Source organism: Hyla sarda, chromosome 1 (genome assembly GCF_029499605.1).
Source record: "Hyla sarda isolate aHylSar1 chromosome 1, aHylSar1.hap1, whole genome shotgun sequence".
Lineage (NCBI taxonomy): Eukaryota > Metazoa > Chordata > Amphibia > Anura > Hylidae > Hyla > Hyla sarda.
Genome location: NC_079189.1, coordinates 553,350,294 through 553,374,415, shown reverse-complemented (window position 1 = coordinate 553,374,415; position 24,122 = coordinate 553,350,294). Strand labels below are relative to the sequence as shown.

The following is a 24,122-nucleotide window of genomic DNA, read 5'->3' as shown; positions in this document are numbered from 1 at the left end:
CAAATTTTGCGATATCTATGTGACACGCAGTAACGCTCCCCAGGTGGGTCCGGTCGCAAGGCAACAGACATAAACAAACCTCTAATTGGCTTCTGCATAGATGGATGTAAATAAACATAAAACGCGTCTGTATTCTACAGGCACGTGTAACCTAGGATCGATAATAGCTGAGCACAAAGTGAGCCTAAATCAAGTGATATATACATCTTTAGTCTGTGTTAAAAAAAAAAATAATGTAGTCACTTCATCAGTATCAAGTATCAAAATATAACTTTTTTATTAATGTCACTAAGAGTTTAAATACATACTCGAGTATAAGCGAGTTTTTCAGCACGATTTTTCGTGCTGAAAACACCCCCCTCTGCTTATACTCGAGTGAACTCTCCACCCACAGTGGTCTTCAACCTGCGGACCTCCAGAGGTTTCAAAACTACAACTCCCAGCAATTCCGGGCAGCCATCGGCTGTCCGGGCTTGCTGGGAGTTGTAGTTTTGAAACTTCTGGAGGTCCGCAGGTTGAAGACCACTGCGGCCTTCGACATCATCCAGCCCCCTCTCACCCCCTTTAGTTCTGTACAGTACTCGCCTCCGCTCTGCGCTGGTCCGGTGCTGCAGGACTGTCCGGAGAGGAGGTCGTCCGGTGGGATAGTGGTTCCGGGCTGCTATCTTCACCGGGGAGGCCTCTTCTAAGCGCTTCAGGCCCGGCCCCAGAATAGTCACGTTGCCTTGACGACGACGCAGAGGTTCGTTCATTACCAACGTCCTTCTGCGTCATCGTCAAGGCAACGCCTCTATTCTGGGCCCGAAGCGCGGAGAAGAGGCGCCCCCGGTGAAGATAGCAGCCCGGAACCACTATCCCACCGGACGACCTCCCCACCAGACAGTCCTGCAGCACCGGACCAGCGCCGAGCGGAGGTGAGTACTGTACAGAACTAAAGGGGGTGAGAGGGGGCTGGATGATGTCGAAGGCCGCAGTGGTCTTCAACCTGCGGACCTCCAGAGGTTTCAAAACTACAACTCCCAGCAAGCCCGGACAGCCGATGGCTGTCCGGGCTTGCTGGGAGTTGTAGTTTTGAAACCTTTGGAGGTCCGCAGGTTGAAGACCACTGAGGGTGGATAGTTCACAAGAGGATGATGACAAGAGGATGATGACGAGGGGATGATGAAGGGGGGGGTGTGGGATGATGACAAGGGGATGATGAAGGGGGGTGGGGATGATGACAAGGGGATGATGAAGGGGGGTGGGGATGATGACAAGGGGATGATGAAGGGGGGTGGGGATGATGACAAGGGGATGATGAAGGGGGGTGGGGATGATGACAAGGGGATGATGACAAGGGCATGATGAAGGGGGGTTGTGGGATGATGACAAGGGGATGATGACAAGGGGATGATGACAGGGTGATGATGATGAGGGTATGGATGATGACAAGGGGGGGGGGATGATGTATTTCCCACCCTAGGCTTATACTCGAGTCAATAACTTTTCCTGGGATTTTGGGGTGAAATTAGGGGCCTCGGCTTATATTCGGGTCGGCTTATACTCGAGTATATACGATATATATATATATATATATATATATATATATATATATATATATATATATATATATATATATATATATTATCTATATATATATATATATATATATATATATATATATATATATATACACAATAATCATAAATACATCAAAATCCCAACTCTCCCAGAGTATATGAACTGCTATTGCACCTTGACAACATTCTAAAATCAAAATACAATGGAGGGAGCGACATAGTACACTCAGTATATTCAATATAAGACAATGTTTTCAAGTATGGGCGTTACGCCTCTCCAACACTTTTCTGCCTAGGCTTTGTCCTGAAGGTTAATCTAGTATAGGTTCAGGGACTCCTATCCTATAAAAACAGGAATCCTGTACTTACTGAGAAAACAGTCATACACTGTGGGGGAGATTTATCAAAACCTGTCCAGAGGAAAAATGGTGCAGTTGCCCATAGCAACCAATCAGACAGCTCATTTCACTTTTAAAGAGACCTGTGAAAAATAAAAGAAGCAACCTCTGGACAGGTTTTAATAAATCTCCCCCTGTATATCTGGCCTCTTAGCCTAAATGGTATTGATGTAAAAATACTCAGCAGCTCTCCACTCCTGTCTGCGGCCAGGGTCTATTTATCACTAGGACAGACAGGAGTAAGGAGCTGGTGAATATTTTGACTGGAGTCCTTGCCCCTCTACAGCAGGCAGCAGTGCACTATGCATCACTGTTTACTGTTGTTACAAGGCGGTGAGTGGCGGTGCTATGCAGGAGGTTTGCCCATCTTATTTACAGCAATTATGCCTTATGTGCATTTATTTTAATTTTGGGTGACATTTGGATTCCCACCCCTACCACCACAGAAAAAGGCACTTCTCAATAGTAAATCTGTTTATATTATGATGGACGTTCAATAACTAAGCAGTAGTCATTTCTCAGGTTTACCGGGAATATTTCTAGAAAATTGTGTAACAGCGTCATCAGAGCAGTAATGGTGGTCACTAGACTTGGAAACCAATATAAGTAAGAAATGTATAAACGGAAAGATGAAGGCTACTTGATAATTAACATTTACTGTATTGGTGTTATGTTGAATTTTTGTCCTTTTAAGACTAAAGGGTTGTCTCTGATGCTAAAGGGGTACTCCGCTGCCCCAGCGTTCAGAACATTTTGTTTGGAGCCAGTGGCGGGGGTCGTGACGTCACGCCATGCCCCCCTCAATACAAGTCTATAGACTTGCATTGAGGGGGCATGGCCGTGACGTCACGACCCCCACCACCTGCACTTAGCATTCTAAACAATCACTATGTGCTGTATAGAGATCATGGGGGTCCCAGCTGTGGGACCCCAGCGATCAGACATCTTATCCCCTATCTTATCCCTATCCGCGTACCCCTTTAAGAATCTATGCGGGAACCTAGTAATGATTGTTAAATTTCTCTGCAGCACCACCACAGGATAAATGAGGCATTACACATTTCCGATTTGAGTCAATGTTTTGTTCTTATACTGCATGGACATGCTTGTCCCTCCAGATAAAGAAAGACTCTTTGTGGTTATTTTCCACTCTGGTTCAGAGATGAGGATCCTGAACAAGAGAATTCTGTCTATTAAATCACTTATTCTATAATTAGATATTTACTCAATGATTTTCTAAACCAGACATCACCTTCAAATAAACATAAATCTGTGCAGCTTAGGAGAAGAAGAACTGAAAGGAAAGAACATGATCACAGATCAGCAGAAGCAGATATTGTGCCTGCGCTTCCTTTTAAGACCCTATGCTGGACAAACTCTGTTATGTAACGCTACAGCACTCACGAGAATGATGGCCCTGCTTCTTAGAAGTAATAAGTATTTAGGATGAGGGATTAAGGATGTTCATGTAGTAATACCACTATGCACCACCAACATTATAAGCCAAAATAAAGTGGCTATACAGTGCAAAAATAATGCAATAATTCCGTACCAAAGCACAAATAATATACTATACTATTATAGAAAAACATGGATTTCCAACCCCATGTTTTCTTCTTTATTAATCTATTATAAAATCGTACAGAACAAGTGGCTCGCCGAGGTCCATGCGCCAAACCAGGTACCGCTGCAAGGGGACTGGTTGCATTTCCCAACCGAGGGTACAGACTGTTTACTATACTATTAAAATATTGGGGGACATTCATAAAAGTGTTTACCCATTGTTGCGACTACACATTTTTCTGTGCCACAATCATTCTTCAGAGCGAGAAAAGTATTGATTTCAGCTTTTGTAAGCAACTTTCACAAATCAGCTGACGGTAGTTAGAGATTTATAAAATGTGAATGTCGCAAAAAAGTCGCAGTAAAGTAAAAATTTGCTTACATTTACTCCAGGAAAATCCTGGCTTACTAAAATACCTCACCTACTTTTGATTACCTTTGGCAGATTTTTTAAGATTTTGCTTACGTGCAACAAATTTATTAAGGCCGTGCGACATAATAATAAATTTGTCGCACGTAAGCAAAAGGGCAGTCAAAAAAAAATAAAATAAAGACAAGAGGACTAAAGCAAGGTTTTATAAATGTCCCCAAAGTGCCCAATAGGTACCGTCATTTATTGCCCAAACAATATAGCCTTGCAATTCCCACAGTATACCACCAGACAGGGCGCAGTAGTTTTCCAGTACACAAATAGCAATGGTATCTGGTGCACATGAAGCAGTGCTGAAAAATATGTTGGTGCAAATATTAGGGATCGACCAATATCGTTTTTTTAGGGCCGATACCGATAATCGGTGGAGGTTAGGGCCGATAGTTATCTGCTATTTATCCCCCCGCGACACCACTGCAGATCATTGATTTAAAGCGGGCGCTTTAGATCAATGCACTGCAGTGGCTTTTGCGTTGCCATAGGCCGCCGTCGCCACCACCCGCTTCTCTCCCCCTACCTGTCAGGGTGGTCCGGGCCATCCTTCCTTCCTGTAGTGTCCGGCGGCATTCCGGGTGGAGGGTAAACCGGTCCGGACTGTCCTTCTTCTCCGGGGGTCATCTTCTCCACTCCGGGCAGGCTCCGGCCTAGTAACGCAGCATAGACGCCGCTGCGCAGTGATGCCCGTGCGCAGCGATGGACCTGACGTCACGGCATAGCGGCATCTATGCAGCGTACTAGGCCGGAGCCTGCCCGGAGTGGAGAAGATGACCCCCGGAGAAGGACAGCCCGGATCGGTTCACCCTCCACCCGGAATACCCCCATTATGGGTAAGTTTAATTTTTTTTATTGACTCGGAGGGTGGGGGAGGGGCCCGACCGGTATAGCGGTATGGGCAAAAATCCATACCGGTATACCGCCCAGCACTACGGTGGGGGGTGCGACGGTGCGGTGGGTCGGGGGGGCGGTGCGGCGGGTCGGAGGGGCGGTCGCGATGCGGTGGGGGCAGTGCGGGGGGCGGGGCACCGATTATCGGTATGGCCGATATTATCGGCCGATAATCACGATTTTGGGCATTATCGGTATCGGCAATTGCCTTGCCGATACCGATAATGCCCAAAATCGTGATTATCAGCCGATAATATCGGCCATACCGATAATCGGTCGATCCCTAGCAAATATATTGGACATTGCAATAGATCTGTGCTAGAGTGAGCAAGGTGTTGGCTCTGGCTTATTCAACCATTTTACCCTATAATGTAGCCCTGTAAATCTGTTAAATGTGTTTTATTTTTTCAAATTCTATAAATCTATTAATTGCTTAAAATTGTTGTTGCAACAATGTTGTGTCTTTTTTTTTTAGGGTCTATTCACATGCACAGTATTCTGCACAGATTTGACGCACAGATTTGATGCGCAGGATTTCAAGCTGTGTTCAGTCATTCAGTTTACATTGAAATCTGCAGCAGAAAATCCTGCGCATCAAATCTGTGCAGAATACTGTGTGTGTGAATAGACCCCTAAGGTGTAACTGCCATTCAAGTACTATATTCAGGATAAGCTGTCCTGACTGTATACATGAGAGGAAGCACTATTTCTGACCATAATTTGATTTTTACATGGCATTTTTGTCAGGTTTTGTCTTGTTGTCCATCTCTTGGTGTCAGCTTTACCTCAGCTCCAGGATGGATGTAGACTAGCCTGTTTGATGGATCCTATACACTATATACAAACACAAAAAAGGGGATCCTGCTCTTCTACCCAACCAAACCCTGCTCTCCTTCCAAACCAAACCAATGGAAGTAGAGGCAGCCTAGAGGACATTAGAGGATGGTATTGAGTAGTACTGATTACTGTAAGCTGTGAATTCATCTCTGGGATAAGAAAGCACCATCTCTGGCTCCTTTATCCTTTAATCTCCCCCTATATTCCCCCCTCTATAGACATCTATGGGCAGTGTAACTGATCTCTCAGTAAAGCCATCCTCACTGCTTCGTTGTAGGAATAAAAAGATAGGAATTCTGGGGGGTTGCGGTAGTTCGGTAAGGTTTTTAAATTGGAAAAATTGTGGACCTCTACCATAGCTTTTTGCATGGTTTTATTTACACTTTTCATATTTTACATTTAAATAATGCATTTCTTTCATATTATTTTTTATTTATTTTAACTTCTAAGATAGACTTTGTTTGACCTTGCAGCATTTTTCAAGATGTCAGAACCTTTTAACGTGGATGTAAAGAACAGTCTGTCCTTCAGTGGGTCGGTGGACGACATGTTTGGTTATACTGTTCAGCAATTTGAAAATGAAGAAGGGAAATGGTAAATTACATAAAAACATTATTACTTTATGGTATTATAATCTTCAGGTTCTCACTAGTTTTACTTCCTAAGTAAAAACAGAACAGTTATGTAGTTTATTATCCTTTTTTTTCTTTCAATATTTATCTAGTTATACACAATGGAGGAGGTTTATCAAAACTTGTGCATAAAAAAGTGGAGCAGTTGCCAATATCAACCAGTCAGATTGCTTCTTACATTTTAAAAAGGCCTCTGAAAAATAGATTGCAATATTTAGAAAAATCCTCCAATGGTCGACGGGATGCAAGGCGCTGAACACAGTAGTAAAAGGGAACTGACGTTTATTCACCCATGATGCAACGCGTTTCACAGTACAACTGCTTCATCAGGCATTGCCTGATGAAGCAGTTGTACTGTGAAACGCGTTGCATCATGGGTGAATAAATGTCAGTTCCCTTTTACTACTGTGTTCAGCGCCTTGCTTCCCGTCGACCACTGGAGGATTTTTCTAAAGATTGCAATGATTTGGATGTGGAAAGGCTGCAGTCACTCATTAATTTTCATACTCTGATCCATTGTTGCACTTGGGGAGTGTAACCTTCTTGGGTAAGCGTTCACTTTGCCTGAGCCCCACCCCCTAGTGTACCTCTTGGTTAATGCACTACGGAGCCCTGTCTGTCTTTTGTTTCAGTCTGAAAAATAGAAGAAGCAATCTGATTGGTTTCTATGGGCAACTGCTCCACTTTTCCTCTGCATGAGTTTTAATAAATCCCACTTTATTCTTATATTTCAACTTTTTAAGACCATGGGCCACATCCAATAATAGTGATGTACTTCAATTGAAAGGTCTTCTATTATAAATAAAATCAGTAGCATTCCCATCTCCGGGATGCCTACAAAGTGACCCTTATGTTATTGATATCTCATATATAACCGTTCTGGGAAAATTCTATAAATATTTTTGTATCCATTTTCTATATACCGTATATACTCGAGTATAAGCCGACCCGAGTATAAGCCGAGACCCCTAATTTTAACCCAAAATCCCAGGAAAAGTTATTGACTCGAGTATAAGCCTAGGGTGGGAAATACCTCATCCCCCCCCTGTCATCATCCAGACCCGTCATTAACATCCTCATCATCCCCTTGTCATCATCCCACACATCCCCCCTTCATCATCCCCTTGTCATCATCCCACACATCCCCTTATCCCACACATCCCCCCTTCATCATCCCCTTGTCATCATCCCACACATCCCCTTATCCCACACATCCCCCCTTCATCATCCCCTTGTCATCATCCCACACATCCCCCCTTCATCATCCCCTTGTCATCATCCCACACATCCCCTTATCATCCCACACATCCCCCCTTCATCATCCCCTTGTAATCATCCCACACCCCCCCCCTTCATCATCCCCACCCCCCTTCATCATCCCCACACCCCCCCCCCCCCCCCCCCCCCTTCATCATCCTCTTCTCATCATTCGCCCTCAGTGGTCTTCAACCTGCGGACCTCCAGAGGTTTCAAAACTACAACTCCCAGCAAGCCCGGGCAGCCATCGGCTGTCCGGGCTTGCTGGGAGTTGTAGTTTTGAAACCTCCGGAGGTCCGCAGGTTGAAGACCACTGCGGCCTTCAACATCATCCAGCCCCCTCTCACCCCCTTTAGTTCTGAGTACTCACCTCCGCTCGGCGCTGGTCCGGTCCTGCAGGGCTGTCCGGTAAGGAGGTGGTCCGGTGAGGAGGTGGTCCGGTGAGGAGGTGGTCCGGGCTGCTATCTTCACCGGGGGCGCCTCTTCTCCGCGCTTCCGGCCCGGAATAGAGCCGTTGCCTTGACAGCGACGTATCTGCGTCGCTGTCAAGGCAACGTGACTATTCTGAGGCCGGGCCGGAAGCGCTTAGAAGAGGCCTCCCCGGTGAAGATAGCAGCCCGGACCACCTCCTCACCGGACCACCTCCTCACCGGACCACCTCCTTACCGGACAGCCCTGCAGGACCGGACCAGCGCCGAGCGGAGGTGAGTACTCAGAACTAAAGGGGGTGAGAGGGGGCTGGATGATGTTGAAGGCCGCAGTGGTCTTCAACCTGCGGACCTCCGGAGGTTTCAAAACTACAACTCCCAGCAAGCCCGGACAGCCGATGGCTGCCCGGGCTTGCTGGGAGTTGTAGTTTTGAAACCTCTGGAGGTCCGCATGTTGAAGACCACTGCGGGTGGGGGAGTTCACTCGAGTATAAGCCGAGGGGGGTGTTTTCAGCACGAAAAATCGTGCTGAAAAACTCGGCCTATACTCGAGTATATACGGTAAATGAAATTATAATGTGTTTCTTCACATTAAGGGTACTCATTGGATCACCACTAGAAGGTCAACCAACAAGAAGAACAGGAGATGTATATAAGTGTGCAGTCAATGGGAAGTCAAAGTGCACAAAGGTTAACTTACCAAGTAAGGGACCATTTACAAGCAATAATTTTTACCTTTGTAATCAGATCACATTTCATTAAATTATCAAGTTTATAAATAGCACCCCCACATTGATCTATAAAACTCAATGTGTGTGTATGTATGTTCCAGCAGAACTGTCAAACTGCTGGAGATACTTTGATGAAACTTGGTACTCATGTTACTCATATGACATCTAAAAATATAAGATAAGTTAAATTAACCCTAACCCACCCCCATTTGCGAGGATCAGGGTTTTTGTTTAAAGTACCATGCAAATTTATGGGAAATGCATGTTACAGTATAAGTTCCAAATGGCTGGAGATATTTCGATAATACTTGGTATACATGCTATGTATGAAGAAAGGATGAATCCAGCGTGGTCCTCGTGCAATTCAAAACTTTATTAAAGCACCAACAGTTACAGGATAAAAGCAACGGATTTCAGCCAGGTAGCCTAGCCTTACTAGCCTTCACACATGGTATGAATAAGGCTAGGCTACCTGGCTGAAACGCGTTACTTTTATCCTGTAACTGTTGGTGCTTGAATAAAGTTTTGAATCGCACAAGGACCGTGCTGGATTTATCCTTTCTTCATTATTTCTGCCAGTGTTGGGTTGCACCAATCTGAGCGCGGAAGCTTGGCGTTCCTGGGGTGAGCTGATGAACTTTGCAACTTCACATGCTACTTATGTGTCAAATAAAAATAAAGGATAGTTTAATTAACCCCAATCTTACCCCTTACGTAAGGGTAGGGTTTTTTGTCTGAGGTTTCATGCAAGTCAATGAGACTTCCAATACCTTACTCCACAAGCTCTGCTCTGCATCTTCAGGTAAGTGTGTCATTCCCTCCTGCAAGCCACACCCCTCCAGAAAACTACACTCATCCCACAAGGCCACATCCATCTGAAAAAGCCACACACCCTTCTATTTTTGAAGCTTTTTGTTTATCAGTTTGAGTTTCTATTCACAACCACTCCGACAAAGCCTTGCCACCTTCTATTTTGGGCCTACAATCTCTTCATCATAACTCAGCCCCATCTGAGGATGGGATCTAAGGACAGAATATGAGGATGGGATATGAAGATAGGATATAAGGATATGATATAAGGACAGGCTATAGGGTCAGGATATGAGGACAGGATATGAGGATGGGATATGAAGATAGAATATAAGGATATGATATAAGGACAGGCTATGAGGACAAGATATAGGGTCAGGATATGAGGACAGGATATGAAGACCGATATAAGGTTGGTATATAAATATGGAATATAAGGTTTGGATATGAGTTTGGAAAATGAAGATGGGATATGAGTACAGGATATGAGGACATGATATGGGGTCGGGATATAAGGACAGTATATGAGGACGTAATATGAGGATGGGATATAAGGTTGGGATATGAGGTCGGGATATGTGGACAGGATATGATGTTGGGATACAAGGATGGGATATGAGGACAAGATATTGGGTTGGGATTTGAGATGAGAATATGAGAACAAGAACTTTCTCCTATGTTGCTTTTCCACTCCTGCAAGGATTAGATAGGAAAAACTGGGCAACGCTAGGTACTCTGCTAGTATATATAAAATATATATTTATGGTAACTCAGATTTAGAGCAAAGTCCAGAAAGTCAAAAATCATTGACAAATGCTAAAGCTATTAACAGAACACAATTCTCGAAATAGAATAAATCATTGGGGTACTCCAATGGAATTTTTTTTTTTTTAAATCAACTGGTGCCAGAAAGTTAAACAGATTTGTAAATGACTTCTATTAAAAAAATCTTAATCCTTCCAGTACTTATCAGCTGCTGTATAATACAGAGGAAGTTCTTTTCTTTTTGAATTCCTTTTCTGTCTGACCACAGTGCTCTCTGCTGACACCTCTGCCCATGTCAGGAACTGTCCAGAGCAGGATAGGTTTGCTATGGGGAATTGTTCCTTCTCTGGACAGTTCCTGACATGGACAGAGGTGTCAGTAGAGAGCGCCGTGGACAGACAGAAAAGAAATTCAAAATGAAAAGAATCTCCTCTGTATTATACAGCAGCTGAGAAGTACTGGAAGGATTAAGATTTTTCAATAGAAGTAATTTACAAATCTGTTTAACTTCCTGGCACTAGTTGATTTAAAAATAAAAAAAAAAGTACCCCTTTAAGCAGAAAATTTGTCTTTAAATAATTTTGGGAACAATCTCAATGTGAAAATGTAACTTTTTTTTTTTTGCATTTGTAGAATCTACAACCATTGCAAATGTAACTGAAGTGAAGGAAAACATGACTATGGGAAGCACTTTGGTCACCAATCCTAAGGGTGGTTTTATGGTAAGAAAATCCTTACAGGCAATTGCCTACTGCTGGTTTTCATATGCCATGGGCTATTGCATATTACTGTGATATTGCTGAGCGTATTAACTGTAGAGGTCATACCTTTGGGAACACAGTGTTTGTGATGAGTATTATCTACTTTCGGTTATATCATATATTCATATGAGCAACTCCTTTAAGCAACCCCTAGACACACTATGTCGCCTGGATCTTTTCTATAATAAGCATTCAAATGGAATTGTATTGTGGAAATAACAAAAACCTAGAAAGATAAGGGGGTCTTATAATAAGTTCTCGGTTTACAAATTTCCTGGCTTGCTTTACATGGCCGTAATGCAGCAACATTTTAGCTTCCACAATATATAGCTCCAGGATGCCTACAGTTCTACCTCAATGAACATATATATATATATGGTAATCTACGGTACGTTTGGCTCAGTGGGAGGGATATTTAATGTTGTGAATATAATATGTAACATGGTCTAAATCAAAATGTTATGATCTACTAAAATAAACTGGATTGCAGTAAGCAAGTCAGATAAGGTTAAAGGTGTAGTCCAGTGTAGAACAACTTATTTCCTATCCTAAGGATAGGGGATAAGTTTCAGATCTTGGGGGGTCCAACCGCTGGGACCCCCCGGTGTCTCCCATACGGGGCCCTGGCTGGCTGGCCAGAGAATGTGTGCCGACCACCGCACAAAGTTGTGGCCGACACGTCCCCTTAATACAGCGCTATGGCAGAGCCTGAGATTGCCGAAAGGCAGTGCTCTGGCTCTTCCATAGCGATGTATTGAGGGGGCATGTCAGACGCTGCTTCGTGCGGTGGTCGACACGCACTCTCTAGCCAGCGAGCCAGGGCCCCGTGGGATCAGAGGTCCTGTGCCTCTTGGTTCAATAGAGTGGTGGTAAGATATGCACATTGCAGCTCCATTCAACTCTAGAGGCCTGACTATGATGGGCAAGTACAGCACTCACTGTATGCCTAGACAAAACTCCCTCCGGAATATCAGCTGGACCAATGACCATGTCCTGATTTCATAAATTCCGACTTTAAAGGGGTACTCCGGTGAAATTATTATTTTTTTTTTATTAACTGGTGCCAAATTGTTATACAGATTTGTAAATTACTTCTATTGAAAAATCTTGATTCTTCCAGTACTTATCAGCTGGTGTAGACTAAAGAGCTAGTTCTTTTATTTTTAATTTATTTTCTGTCTGACCACGGTGCTCTCTGCTGACACCTCTGTCTGTCTCAGGAACTGCCCAGAGCAGGATAGGTTTGTTATGGGGATTTGCTCCTGCTCTGAGATAGACAGAGGTGTCAGCAAAGAGCACTGTGGTCAGACTGAAAGGAAATTTAAAAAGAAAAGAACTTCCTCTGGAGCATACCGCAGCTGATAAGTACAGGAACGATTAAGATTTTTGAATAGAAGTAATTTACAAATCTGTTTAATGTTCTGGCACCAGTTGATTTAAAAATATATATTTTTCACCGTAGTACCCCTTTAATAAGACCATAAACCACACTCTTGATATATAAATCCTGACTGTCTAGACCTAAACATCTTCATTCTGACCATATGTAAAACATAGAAATTATTGTATTTCTGCATTGACTTGTTAAATTCTTCCAAAGGCTTGTGGCCCTCTCTATGCATACAGGTGCGGGAGCTTGCTCTACACAACTGGAATTTGTTCAAATGTCAGTTCCACATTTCAAGTTCTAAACTCAATTGCTCCAGGAGTGCAAGGTATGGTTTATCATGTAATAGAATATTATATATTACACTTTAGCTGGCCTACTAATATAAATGGTGTTTTTCCAGAATGTATCACTCAACTGGACCTGGTGATTGTCCTTGATGGATCAAACAGTGTATATCCTTGGGTCAGCGTGACAGAATTTTTACAGAAACTATTTCAAAAAATGACAATACACCCGACTCAAACACAGGTAATAAAATATAGATTGGTTCTTCTAGATAGGCTTTCATACCAACCACAGGCATTAGACAAGGTGGACAGAGTAAGTATATTGTACAGCTCACCTCCGAGTCTTCCCATGCACAGGTCCGCACTTGGCTCAGTGCTGTGATTATCAACGAAGAAAGCAGAAGCTGATCCAGCACTTGGGTAAAAAGTTGCAGCTTTATTAAGGTCCGAATCCGACATACAAACTTCACACGGTAAAACCGACACCCTCCCTTGTCATACGCGTTTCAAGGGCATGCGTGCTCTTCCTTAGTGACCTGTCACTGAGGAAGAGCGTGCATGCGCTTGAAACGCGTATGACAAGGGAGGGTGTCAGTTTTACCGTGTGAAGTTTGTATGTCGGATTCGGACCTTAATAAAGCTGCAACTTTTTACTCAAGTGCTGGATCAGCTTCTGCTTTCTTCGTTATTAGACAAGGTGACATGAGTTTGTTAACCCTTTAGGAATCAGATGGTCTTCACATTTGAACATTCTTCCTCTTTGTCTTAATGTAATATATAATAACTTGTCCCACCATATTGGTGCCTAAACCACAGGCATATCCTATTCTTATTAGGTTAAGTGAGCCATCACTGTACCGTTAACTATTTTGTCTTCTTTTAAAAATAGTTTTACAGCTTTATTATTATTGCAGGTTTCCATAGTTCAATATGGTGAAAATGTTACTCATGAATTCAACCTGAATACACATGCCTCTACGGAAAGTGTGCTACAAGCAGCAAGAAAGATAAAACAAAGAGGGGGCTCGCTGACATTGACAGCTCTTGGCATTGACACTGCAAGGTATATACATGAGGATTAAAATGCCTTTTTTTATATGTAATTTTTTTTTCATTGACAGGGAGACTCTTTGGGGAAAAAAAAGTTATTTGGATATAAAAGGTGTTAAAGGGATATTCCAAGCAAAACCTTATATATATATATATATATATATATATATATATATATATCTCAACTGGCTCCGGAAAGTTAAACAGATTTGTAAATGACTTCTATTAAAAAATCTTAATCCTTCCAATAGTTATTAGCTTCTGAAGTTTTCTGTCTAACTGCTCAATGATGATGTCACGTCCCGGGAGCTGTGCATGATGGGAGAATATCCCCATAGGAGCTGCACAGCTCTCGGGACGTGAGTCATCAGAGAGCAGTTAGACAGAAAACAACAACTCAACTTCAGAAGCTAATAACTATTGGAAGGATTAAGATTTTTTAATAGAAGTAATTTACAAATTTGTTTAACATTCCGGAGCCAGTTGAAGTTTTGGCCTGGAATACCCCTTTAAGATGTTAAGGTGTCAAGATTCACTTTACAGCTGTCACCTATTTGTATGGGTTAAAAAAAAATCCCTAATCTATGATTGACACTTTATTTCTTAGAATTATCTACTGTAAATGATGTGTTATTAGAGGAAACATCCTTGATTCCACCTTATAGGACTCAACCTCTGTCAGAAGGTCTATACTATTCTAAGCAAATTTCCCTGTTTGACACAGTGTGTTGTAAGTGGAACCATGTAAAGTAAATATCATACAGTAGATCCTTTAACTGCCCCTAATACATATCCGAATATGGAAGCATAACATAGCTAGGAGCCTCCATTAAATTATGATGCTTGGTATATGTCCTGTCATCATGGAATGCTAAGATTTCTCAATGGAATTACCTTTAGATTTTAAGGCTGAGGCTTACCAGAGAATTACATATTTAGATTATTAAACAATATACAGTATCTAGTATTTCCACTACCGCAAAATTGTGTGCCTCTGAACAAAATTAAAGGAGGAAATACCTAATGTTCCACTTCTTTTTTTATATGCCCTTGTATTGTAAGACTAGGGACTGTAAATATCACTGTCCTGCAAAAACAATAACCTCACCCCCTTACAGCTAAGATGAAGTGGCACCCAACACCCAATTTTAGGTAACATCATTGGCTACCTAGTTAAAAAAAAAATGTATTTCTATTTGGAAGTCCTAAAATGATGTGATCACCCTGGTTTAACCTAGATCACTTGCAGTCTTAGCCATACTTGAAGATTTAGAAAAAATGGAGATGTGAATTCCAGTTTTTATGATAAAGAGATCAAATTTAAAACAGATGAATAGTGTTTTGACAACTGAATAGGACAACTAAAACATAAGCTAAGGCAATAGATATCCCAGAGGGCCCAGGCCTCCACACAGTAATGGGCCCTACTTGTTCAGGAGCAGAAACCATATTTTGGGGTGACTTTGCAGTCTTTATGGGTTGAAGCACAAACAACCTATTTGACCATGTCCTACCATGTCTAAAAGATTGGGTATTGGATTCCTATGTCAATTAAATATGTACATTTTAATATATATAATATGCTTTTAGTCCCAGTTCCATTATGCTCTTTGGCTTCCCAAGGATTACAACACAGCACTACATACATTTACATACAGTGCTGCAGAACCACACACTGGTTACAACACTGTGCCATCTAGTGGCTAAACAGCAGTGAAGTGCTTTCTATATAAAGCAATGGGTAATGCAGGCCCTATTTAATGGAAAGTTCCAGGCACATGTCAGTGCATTATGGTCAGTGACCATAAAAGCATTTAGTTGAGGAGTTTGAATTGAGGCAGTTCAAAGAGAGAGGCAGAGACACGGAGGCAGAAGCTAAGACCACATTAATAGGATAGTGCTACAAAGGGTCACATTGAAGGAAGATACTCTGCACACTTCATTACATCAAGGAACTGGATGTGGCCTGCCTCTATGTCCCAGTCCCCTTAGCAGACTGATAGACAGGTCAGGGGATACCCACCTGGATAAACTGAAATAATGCATTACTGCTGGACCAGGTAGGTTGGAATGGGATCCTGTGCTATTCTACAAAAAGTTACCTCAGCTACACCCCTAGGAAGACCCTAGATGGCTGTGAGTAGTACTTTGGCCTTGGCTAGAGACAAAGGTGTAGCTTGTAGCTTCTGGGCCCCGATGCAAAATCTGCAAAAGGGCCCCATATGCCAATTATAATACTGGTCTCTTATGGGGCAGATGTGCTTTGGGGCCCCCTTAGGCACCATGGCCCCGGTGCGACTGCTACCTCTATAGCTACGCCCCTGGCTATGGAGCCCCAATATTCATAGGCTGGGTTCAAATCATGTTTTCCCCCATACGGGAGCGCATACGGCAGGGGAGAGCGAAAACCTCGCACTCCCGTGTGCCTTTCTATGCGCTCCCATATGTAATTTATTTCAATGAGCCGGCTGGAGTGAAACGTTTGGTCCGGTCAGCTCATTTTTGCGCCGTATGCGCTTTTTCCCCGGACCTAAAACTGTGGTCAACCAAGGTCACTCTGGCCGGCTCATTGAAATGAATTACATACGAGAGTGCATAGGAAGGCACACAGGAGCGCAAGATTTTAGCTCTCCCCTGCTGTATGCGCTCCCGTATGGGAGAAAACGTGATGTGAACCAGCCCTTAGAGACATTTTCTAGTGCAGAACAAGTCAGGCTATCCCCATTGGGACCTATAAGATGTCCAGGAATAGAACAAATATCTGAGTCAGATACTGAAAGAAAGCAAATCATTTATTCCAAGATAAATTCATCCTTCACTAAAGCAACACACACATAATAATCCTTTCAGTGGCAGACATCTGGGACCCCTCCTGTGTTTGGTTTCCTGCACCCACAACACGAAGGTCACCCCGGCTTCTATTTGACAATATACAGTAAACAGGGGTGCCTAAGAGGATCCTGCTACACTACCATCACGCACAGGCCTGTTTGCCACTCAGCACCACCTGTAACATACCAACACTATCAAGGCCCCCCTCTGGTGCATCACACCCTATTGGTAAAGTCTACCATACAATAAAAATGCATATGTCCAAATCCTTTATAAGTGAGGGTGGTCTCTCAGAATTATTCAGTCAGGTGTGAACCCCAGTCTGATACTAATCCCCCCTTAGCGTGGTCCATTAGGAAATGCTATATTGCTCACAAACGTATGTTTTTGCTTTGCTAATTTTTTGTGGTTTACATCCAAAATAACCTTCCCCATGGCACCTGCAGAAAAACCTTCTGCCAAAATATTTTTATTACAAATAGAATTGTTTTAAACAATGACTCAATGACAACAAAGCAGTTTGTCTCTCAGGATGTGGTTTTGACTTCAAAAATGGGACGCATGACATAAGAGAAAACTCAAAGATATAGTGAGGTGGCCCAGTACGCGATGGTGTTTCCCCGTACTTCTCCTTCCCTGTCAGGCAGTCTTTCCATGTCCCCAGGGCCCCCTTTATGTATTATCCCCTGTGTATTAAAGTTGTGATATTAATAATGTACAGTTTTTTTAATTGTTATACCATGTGATTGTTACCCAGGAGGCACTAGGGACCAGGTGACCTCCCAAGTGACCTATGGGCATAGCCCCCCTATATAACCAGGGGAGGGGCTGCAATCTCTCTCTTAGTTCCTGAGGTCCAGTGCAGTCAAGTTGTCTCAGTTGGTGTGTCCCGAGCATTGGAGGCCTCAATCCTAAAATCTGCAGCCACCCTCTCTGCTTCCAGCTTGTGTGGTCTAAAAATGGCTCTAATACTACTGTGTGAGACCGCCGGGCGAATATTCGCATATGCAAATATTCGCATATCCGAATATTCGCGAATATTGATCCCTCCCTTCTGCTGCTTCTATCAAGTTACACTGGTATACTTGCTATAAAGTTCATAAATGTTCACATATGCGAATTTTCGCAAATGCTAATTTTCACATATGCTAATTTTCGCATATGCGAAAAAACACAAATATTACGAATATGCGAATTTAGCAAATATACGTCCATATATTCGCGAAATATCGCAAATTCGAATATGGCCTATGCCGCTCAACACTAGTCATCAAGTCAGGCAAGTCAAGCCTACTGTTGTCACTGTGTCCTGCACCAAAGTCTGTCTAACTGCTGCAAGTCCCAGCAAGCCTGCGAGGTCCCCCTGTGTCACTGGTCCCCTCCTTGGAATATTGGCTGTACTGCATAGACTGTGTCGTCTGTCTACCCTCAGTAAAGCTACCATTTGTCCATATGGTGTCGGTGTCTTCATTGCCCCCGTGCCTAGCCAAGGACCAGCGGAATTACCTTCAGGGGGTTAAGGCTAAACCACGCCCTGGTGTCACGACAAAAAGGGGTTAATAACATCTTCCCCTTGGGCTATAACATCTACCCTGCACCTCACACCCCGATGACACAACTTTTTGGTATCACGAACAAGAAACGTGTGCCATATACCACAAGTCCTTCCCCCTAGTCTGAACTGTGTCCAACACCGTTTGCAAAATTCTAATACCGATGCGATAGAAGTTTGTGCCAGAAAAGTGCACGGTACTTTGTCATTAAAAAGTGTTTTAACCGTGGCACTTGTGAAATAGAGGGAGAGGTGAAGAAAAGTTTGCGGCCTGCTATCTGAAAAATGGTGAAAGTCGCTAAAACAATGTGAACTGAAGTCATGCTACGCTGTTTAACAATGCTTGTACCTGAAAGGGTTAAGGAGGTGCTGAAGAAGTGCGCAAAAAGGTCTGTCAAAAAGGTCTGTCTGTGCTGTCAACATCCCACCCCGGGGCGTGGAAATCATGTCGCTGTGTCCATGCCAAAGTGAAACGATGAAGATCCGCCTCTTGCTGGTGGGGGGAGCGGATGTCAGTGCTGCACCGATGACGTCCTTCCGGCCGGGGGCCATTTTTCTGGAGCCCGATATAAAAGGAACCACGCGGCCGGAGATGCTCATTTTGCCAGAGAGCAGTAAGATGGAGGAGCAGGCAAGTGCATGTGTGGAGAGTACTAAGATGGCGCCGGAGGCCCAGTAGGTTGCCACGGCCACGGTGCAACTATTTCAAGAATTGGCTGACTGGTTACCGTGTCTGTCCATTGGGGCTGAGGAGGCCTGTCACTTAGTCCCGCTACCGGAGGATGAAGACTGGCCAGCAACCCCGGAAGAGGGAACCCTGGAGTCATCGGATGCATCATCAACGGTGAGGCTGTCCCCTCACCACCGGACCTGGGGGTCCTGGGCTGAAATGCAGACGGAGGAATCGGAAGTGAGTACCCCGGCTTAGGCCGCTTTCTCTTCCCCTCCTTCAACCCCTAGCTCAGAGAAAATGCCCCAGGCTCCAAAGTCTGTTGAGTCTGTTGCACATCCTCAGTCACCACCTTTGCCTAGATGGTTATTCGGCAATGAGCCCAATTTGGTCCGGTACATGAGGGAGCACCTTCTTCCCCGGCCAGGGAAGTCCCATCTGCCAGTCCCTTCGGACCAGTGCGAGAGGGCAAAAAGAGATGCGGAAGTAGCTGAAATTATAGAGGGACTGAGGGCTCAGAGAATGGAGAGGTATGGGCCGAAGCAGCTGCCGTTTGAGGTACGACGAGTGCAGCAACAGGACACTTCTTTTAAGAGTGGGGAGATTGTGGAGTACATGCCTGTGCAGAGCATGGGAGGAGAGTGGACAGCTGCGGTGACCCGTCCAAAGAATCCAACTCAGATTCCTTTCGCTAACTTCCCTTTGGACTTCTGGGAAGCAGATCCTTTGGATTGCTGCCACTGCAAGTCAAAGATACCATCTGTGAGGAGAAGATCTTCATGCCCGTGGCGCCTGCTATGGCTCCGAAATACCTGCCCAAGTGGTCTGAAGATGTGCCCAGGCCTACTCCTGTGGTCGAGGATGGCCTAATCAACCGAAGTGCCTCGGCCTACTCCAGCTGTTGCAGAGGTTTGACCGGTCCAACAGGCACCAACCGTTCATACCCCAGTGGCGCAAGCTGCTGCGATACAAGTAAGGGTCACTGTGAGTCCTGATTGTCCCATGTCTTGTGGAACACCCATGTAAACCCTATGGAGAGGTGCCCAGTCTTGTGGCCCTAGGTTCATGTCACAACCTAGGAAACAAACTGACCGGCAAGGCTGGGATGGAAAGATGCCATATTAACCCCTTAAGGACTCAGCCCATTTTGGCCTTAAGGACTCAGACAATTTAATTTTTACGTTTTCATTTTTTCCTCCTCGCCTTTTAAAAATCATAACTCTTTTATATTTTCATCCACAGACTATTATGAGGGCTTGTTTTTTGCGCGACCAGTTGTCCTTTGTAATGACATCACTCATTATATCATAAAATGTATGGCGCAACCAAAAAACACTATTTTTGTGAGGAAATGAAAACGAAAAACGCAATTTTGCTAATTTTGGAAGGTTTTGTTTTCACGCCGTACAATTTCTGGTAAAAATGACATGTGTTCTTTATTCTGAGGGTCAATACGATTAAAATGATACCCATTATTATATACTTTTATATTATTGTTGCGCTTAAAAAAAATCACAAACTTTTTAACCAAATTAGTACGTTTATAATCCCTTTATTTTGATGACCTATAACTTTTTTATTTTTCCGTATAAGCGGCGTTATGGGGGCTCATTTTTTGCGCCATGATCTGTACTTTTTTTTGATACCACATTTGTATATAAAAAACTTTTAATACATTTTTTATAATTTTTTTTTTAATAAAATGTGTTAAAAAAGTAGGAATTTTGGACTTTTTAAATTTTTTTTCGTTCACGCCGTTCACCGTACGGGATCATTAACATTTTATTTTAATAGTTCGGACATTTACGCACGCGGCGATACCAAATATGTCTATAAAAAATGTTTTTTACGCTTTTTGGGGGTAAAATAGGAAAAAACGGACGTTTTACTTTTTTATTGGGGGAGGGGATTTTTCACTTTTTTTTTACTTTTACATTTTTTTACATTTTTTTTACACTTGAATAGTCCCCATAGGGGACTATTCATAGCAATACCATGATTGCTAATACTGATCTGTTCTATGTATAGGACATAGAACAGATCAGTATTATCGGTCATCTCCTGCTCTGGTCTGCTCGATCACAGACCAGAGCAGGAGACGCCGGGAGCCGGACGGAGGAAGGAGAGGGGACCTCCGTGCGGCGTTATGAATGATCGGATCCCCGCAGCAGCGCTGCGGGCGATCCGATCGTTCATTTTAATCGCGAACTGCCGCAGATGCCGGGATCTGTATTGATCCCGGCACCTGAGGGGTTAATGGCGGACGCCCGCGAGATCGCGGGCGTCGGCCATTGCCGGCGGGTCCCTGGCTGCGATCAGCAGCCGGGATCAGCCGCGCATGACACGGGCATCGCTCCGATGCCCGCGGTTATGCTTAGGACGTAAATGTACGTCCTGGTGCGTTAAGTACCACCTCACCAGGACGTACATTTACGTCCTGCGTCCTTAAGGGGTTAAGAAGCATCTTGTTAACTAACTTTACCATTTTGGTCGAAAAGACTAACTGTGTTCTGTGTAAGAAACCTTTTTGTAGTTTCAGGTTTCTACAGCAATGTTCAAGTACAGCGGCTGACGAACTTGTCAGGAAGTTTTGTTGTAACCATTTGCATAAGTGTGTGCTCAGCTTTTAGCCGTGATTCTTTGCCAAGAACTCTATAATGTACCAGGACTGTACAGTGGTACAATGGACACTTGTGTACGTAATAACATAGTAATACATTTTTGCTTGCTATGTTGGACATGCAGATACTTATGTCAATATATAATCTAATTGCCATGGTACAGTGTAATAATTGTTAATAACTTGTTTGTACAGAAAAGTCAAAGTGTGCAGTGTTTTTGTGTCTCGCTATCTTTATAAGAGGTCTCCTGACTCAGTCAGGAGGGGCGTCACTACTACCTCACCGCCAGGACAATATTCTAAAGATTCAAGTAACACATAAAGTCCTGTGCTACAAATACTCCACTGACTTCATGTTCAGTCATAAGTTTGTACCCACACTAGGGCTGTAACATTCGTCATAATACCAGTTCTCACATGTCTTTTATGTATCATGTCTAATGTCTAATATTAACTTGTGTCCATGTGCTCAGGATAATTTACTGGCCAGAAGGTATTCCTGTTAACCCCCTGTGCATTTTCAGTAAAAAAATAAGGTAACAAATGTCTTGTGATGTCTAGTGACATGCATAGAGTTATGGCGAGAAGTGTGTCCACTGAGGGACCCCAGTAGCCAAGACATTGGGTAAAAAGCCTTTGGCAGCCCAATCCGTCAGAATAGTATCTAATCTTATGTATAATGTTTTAGTCATGTCCTTCAGTAGTCATACAGTTAATAAGTTTTTATAGTTCAGAGTGTGTATAAACATTTTATAATACATCAACTCTTTGTCTTCATCTGCATCAGACCTGGAAATGGACATTGTTTGAAATGCCTCAAGAACTGTCTGTGGTCCCTGTGGTCATTATGTACCTGCGCCCTCCAGGACTGGGTGTCGAGGACGACTTCATTAAAGTGGGGGAGTTTGTGATAGCCCAGTACGCGATGGTGTTTCCCCGTACTTCTCCTGCCCTGTCAGGCAGAGTCTCTCCATGTCCCCAGGACCCCCTTTATATATTATGTCCTATGTATATAAGTTGTGATGTTAATAATGTACTGTTGCTTTAATTGTTGTATCATGTGATTGTTACCCAGGAGGCACTAATGACCAGGTGACCCCCCCATTGACCTACGGGCTCCTGGCACAGCCCCCCTATATAACCAGGCGAGGGGCTGCAATCTCTTAGTTCCTGAGGTCCAGTGCAGTCAAGTTGTCTCAGTTTGTGTGTCCAGAGCATTGGAGGACTCAAGCCTAAAGTCTGCAGCCCCCTGTCAATTGCAAGTAAGCCATAGTCATCTAATTGTCAGTCATCAAGTCAGTCAAGTGAAGTCTACTGTTTAGTCACCGTGGCCTGCAGCAAAGTCTGTCTAACTACTGCAAGACCCAGCAAGCCACTAGTCACTGGTAACCTCCTTGGTATATTGGCTGTACTGCATAGACTGTGTCATCTGTCTACCCTCAGTAAAGCTACTGTTGCCTGTAACTTGGCATCGGTGTCTTCATTGCCCCGTGCTTAGTATTACCTTCGGGTGGTTAAGGCTAAACCACGCCCTGGTGTCAGGACAAGAAGGGGTTAATAACATCTGCCTCTTGGGTTATAACATCTACCCTGCAGCTCACACCCTGACACCACAATAGGAAGTTGTTTTTATTTAGCTAGATTTTTTTTTTTTTTACTGAAGTTCAATTACAGATGACATATAACAGATTTTCACATTTAATAAACTAAGTGATGGTCATAGAAAAGTATGTTAAAGAGGTTTTCAGAGAAGAGCTACTAAACAATTGCAGGATAAAACTTAATAACCGAAACAGAGGGATAAAACTTATCAGGAAAGGTCAAAGAACCTTAGAGGGGTACTCCAGTGGAAAACAATATTTTAAAATCAACTGGCGCCAGAAAGTTTAAAAGATTTGTAAATTACTTCTATTTAAAAATCTTAATCCTTCCCATACTATTCAGCTGCTGTATGCACCACAGGAAGTTTTATTTCTTTTTGGATGTATTTTCTGTCTGACCACAGTGTCCTCTGCTGACACCTCTGTCCATATCAGGAACTGTCCAGAGCAGGCAAGGTTTGCTATGGGGATTTGCTTGTACTCTGGACAGTTCCTGATACGGATAGAGGTGTCAGCAGAGAGCACTGTATGAAAGCTGATAAATATGGGAAGGATTAAGATTTTAAAATAGAAATCATTTACAAATCTGCTTAACTTTTTGGCATCAGTTGATTTGAAAAAAAAAAATTCCGCTTGATTACCCCTTTAACATGTATAGAAGAAAGAAAAGACAGAGGGGATATGATAGAAACTTTTATATACATAAAGAGGATCAACACGGTAAAGGAGGAGATTTAAAAGAAGAAAAACTACCACAAGAGGACACAGTTTTAGATTAGAGGGCTAAGGATTCTGCAGTAATATCAGGAAGTATTACTTTACTGAGAGAGTAGTGGATGCATGGAATAGCCTTCCTGCAGAAGTGGTAGCTGCAAATACAGGGAAGGAGTTTAAACATGCATGGTATAAGCATAAGGCTATCCTTCATATAAGATAGGGCCAGGGACTATTCATAGTATTCAGAATAATGGAAAGACCAGATGGGTCGAATGGTTCTTTTGGTTATTATTTTTTCCTGTGACACATACCGGTATACAGTAGATGGCCTATGCTCAGGAAAAAAC

The 24,122-nt window shown here is 43.3% G+C and overlaps 1 protein-coding gene across 1 annotated transcript in view; it reads left to right on the top strand.

Moving 5' to 3' along the window:
* Positions 1-24,122, top strand: part of ITGA1 (integrin subunit alpha 1) — a 198,975-nt gene that overhangs the window by 104,988 nt on the left and 69,865 nt on the right. The window contains exons 2-7 of the mRNA XM_056541965.1: positions 6,146-6,266; positions 8,586-8,692; positions 10,929-11,017; positions 12,657-12,771; positions 12,847-12,974; positions 13,648-13,796. Coding sequence (XP_056397940.1) covers positions 6,146-6,266; positions 8,586-8,692; positions 10,929-11,017; positions 12,657-12,771; positions 12,847-12,974; positions 13,648-13,796 — 709 coding nt within the window. The remainder of the gene's footprint in view (positions 1-6,145; positions 6,267-8,585; positions 8,693-10,928; positions 11,018-12,656; positions 12,772-12,846; positions 12,975-13,647; positions 13,797-24,122) is intronic.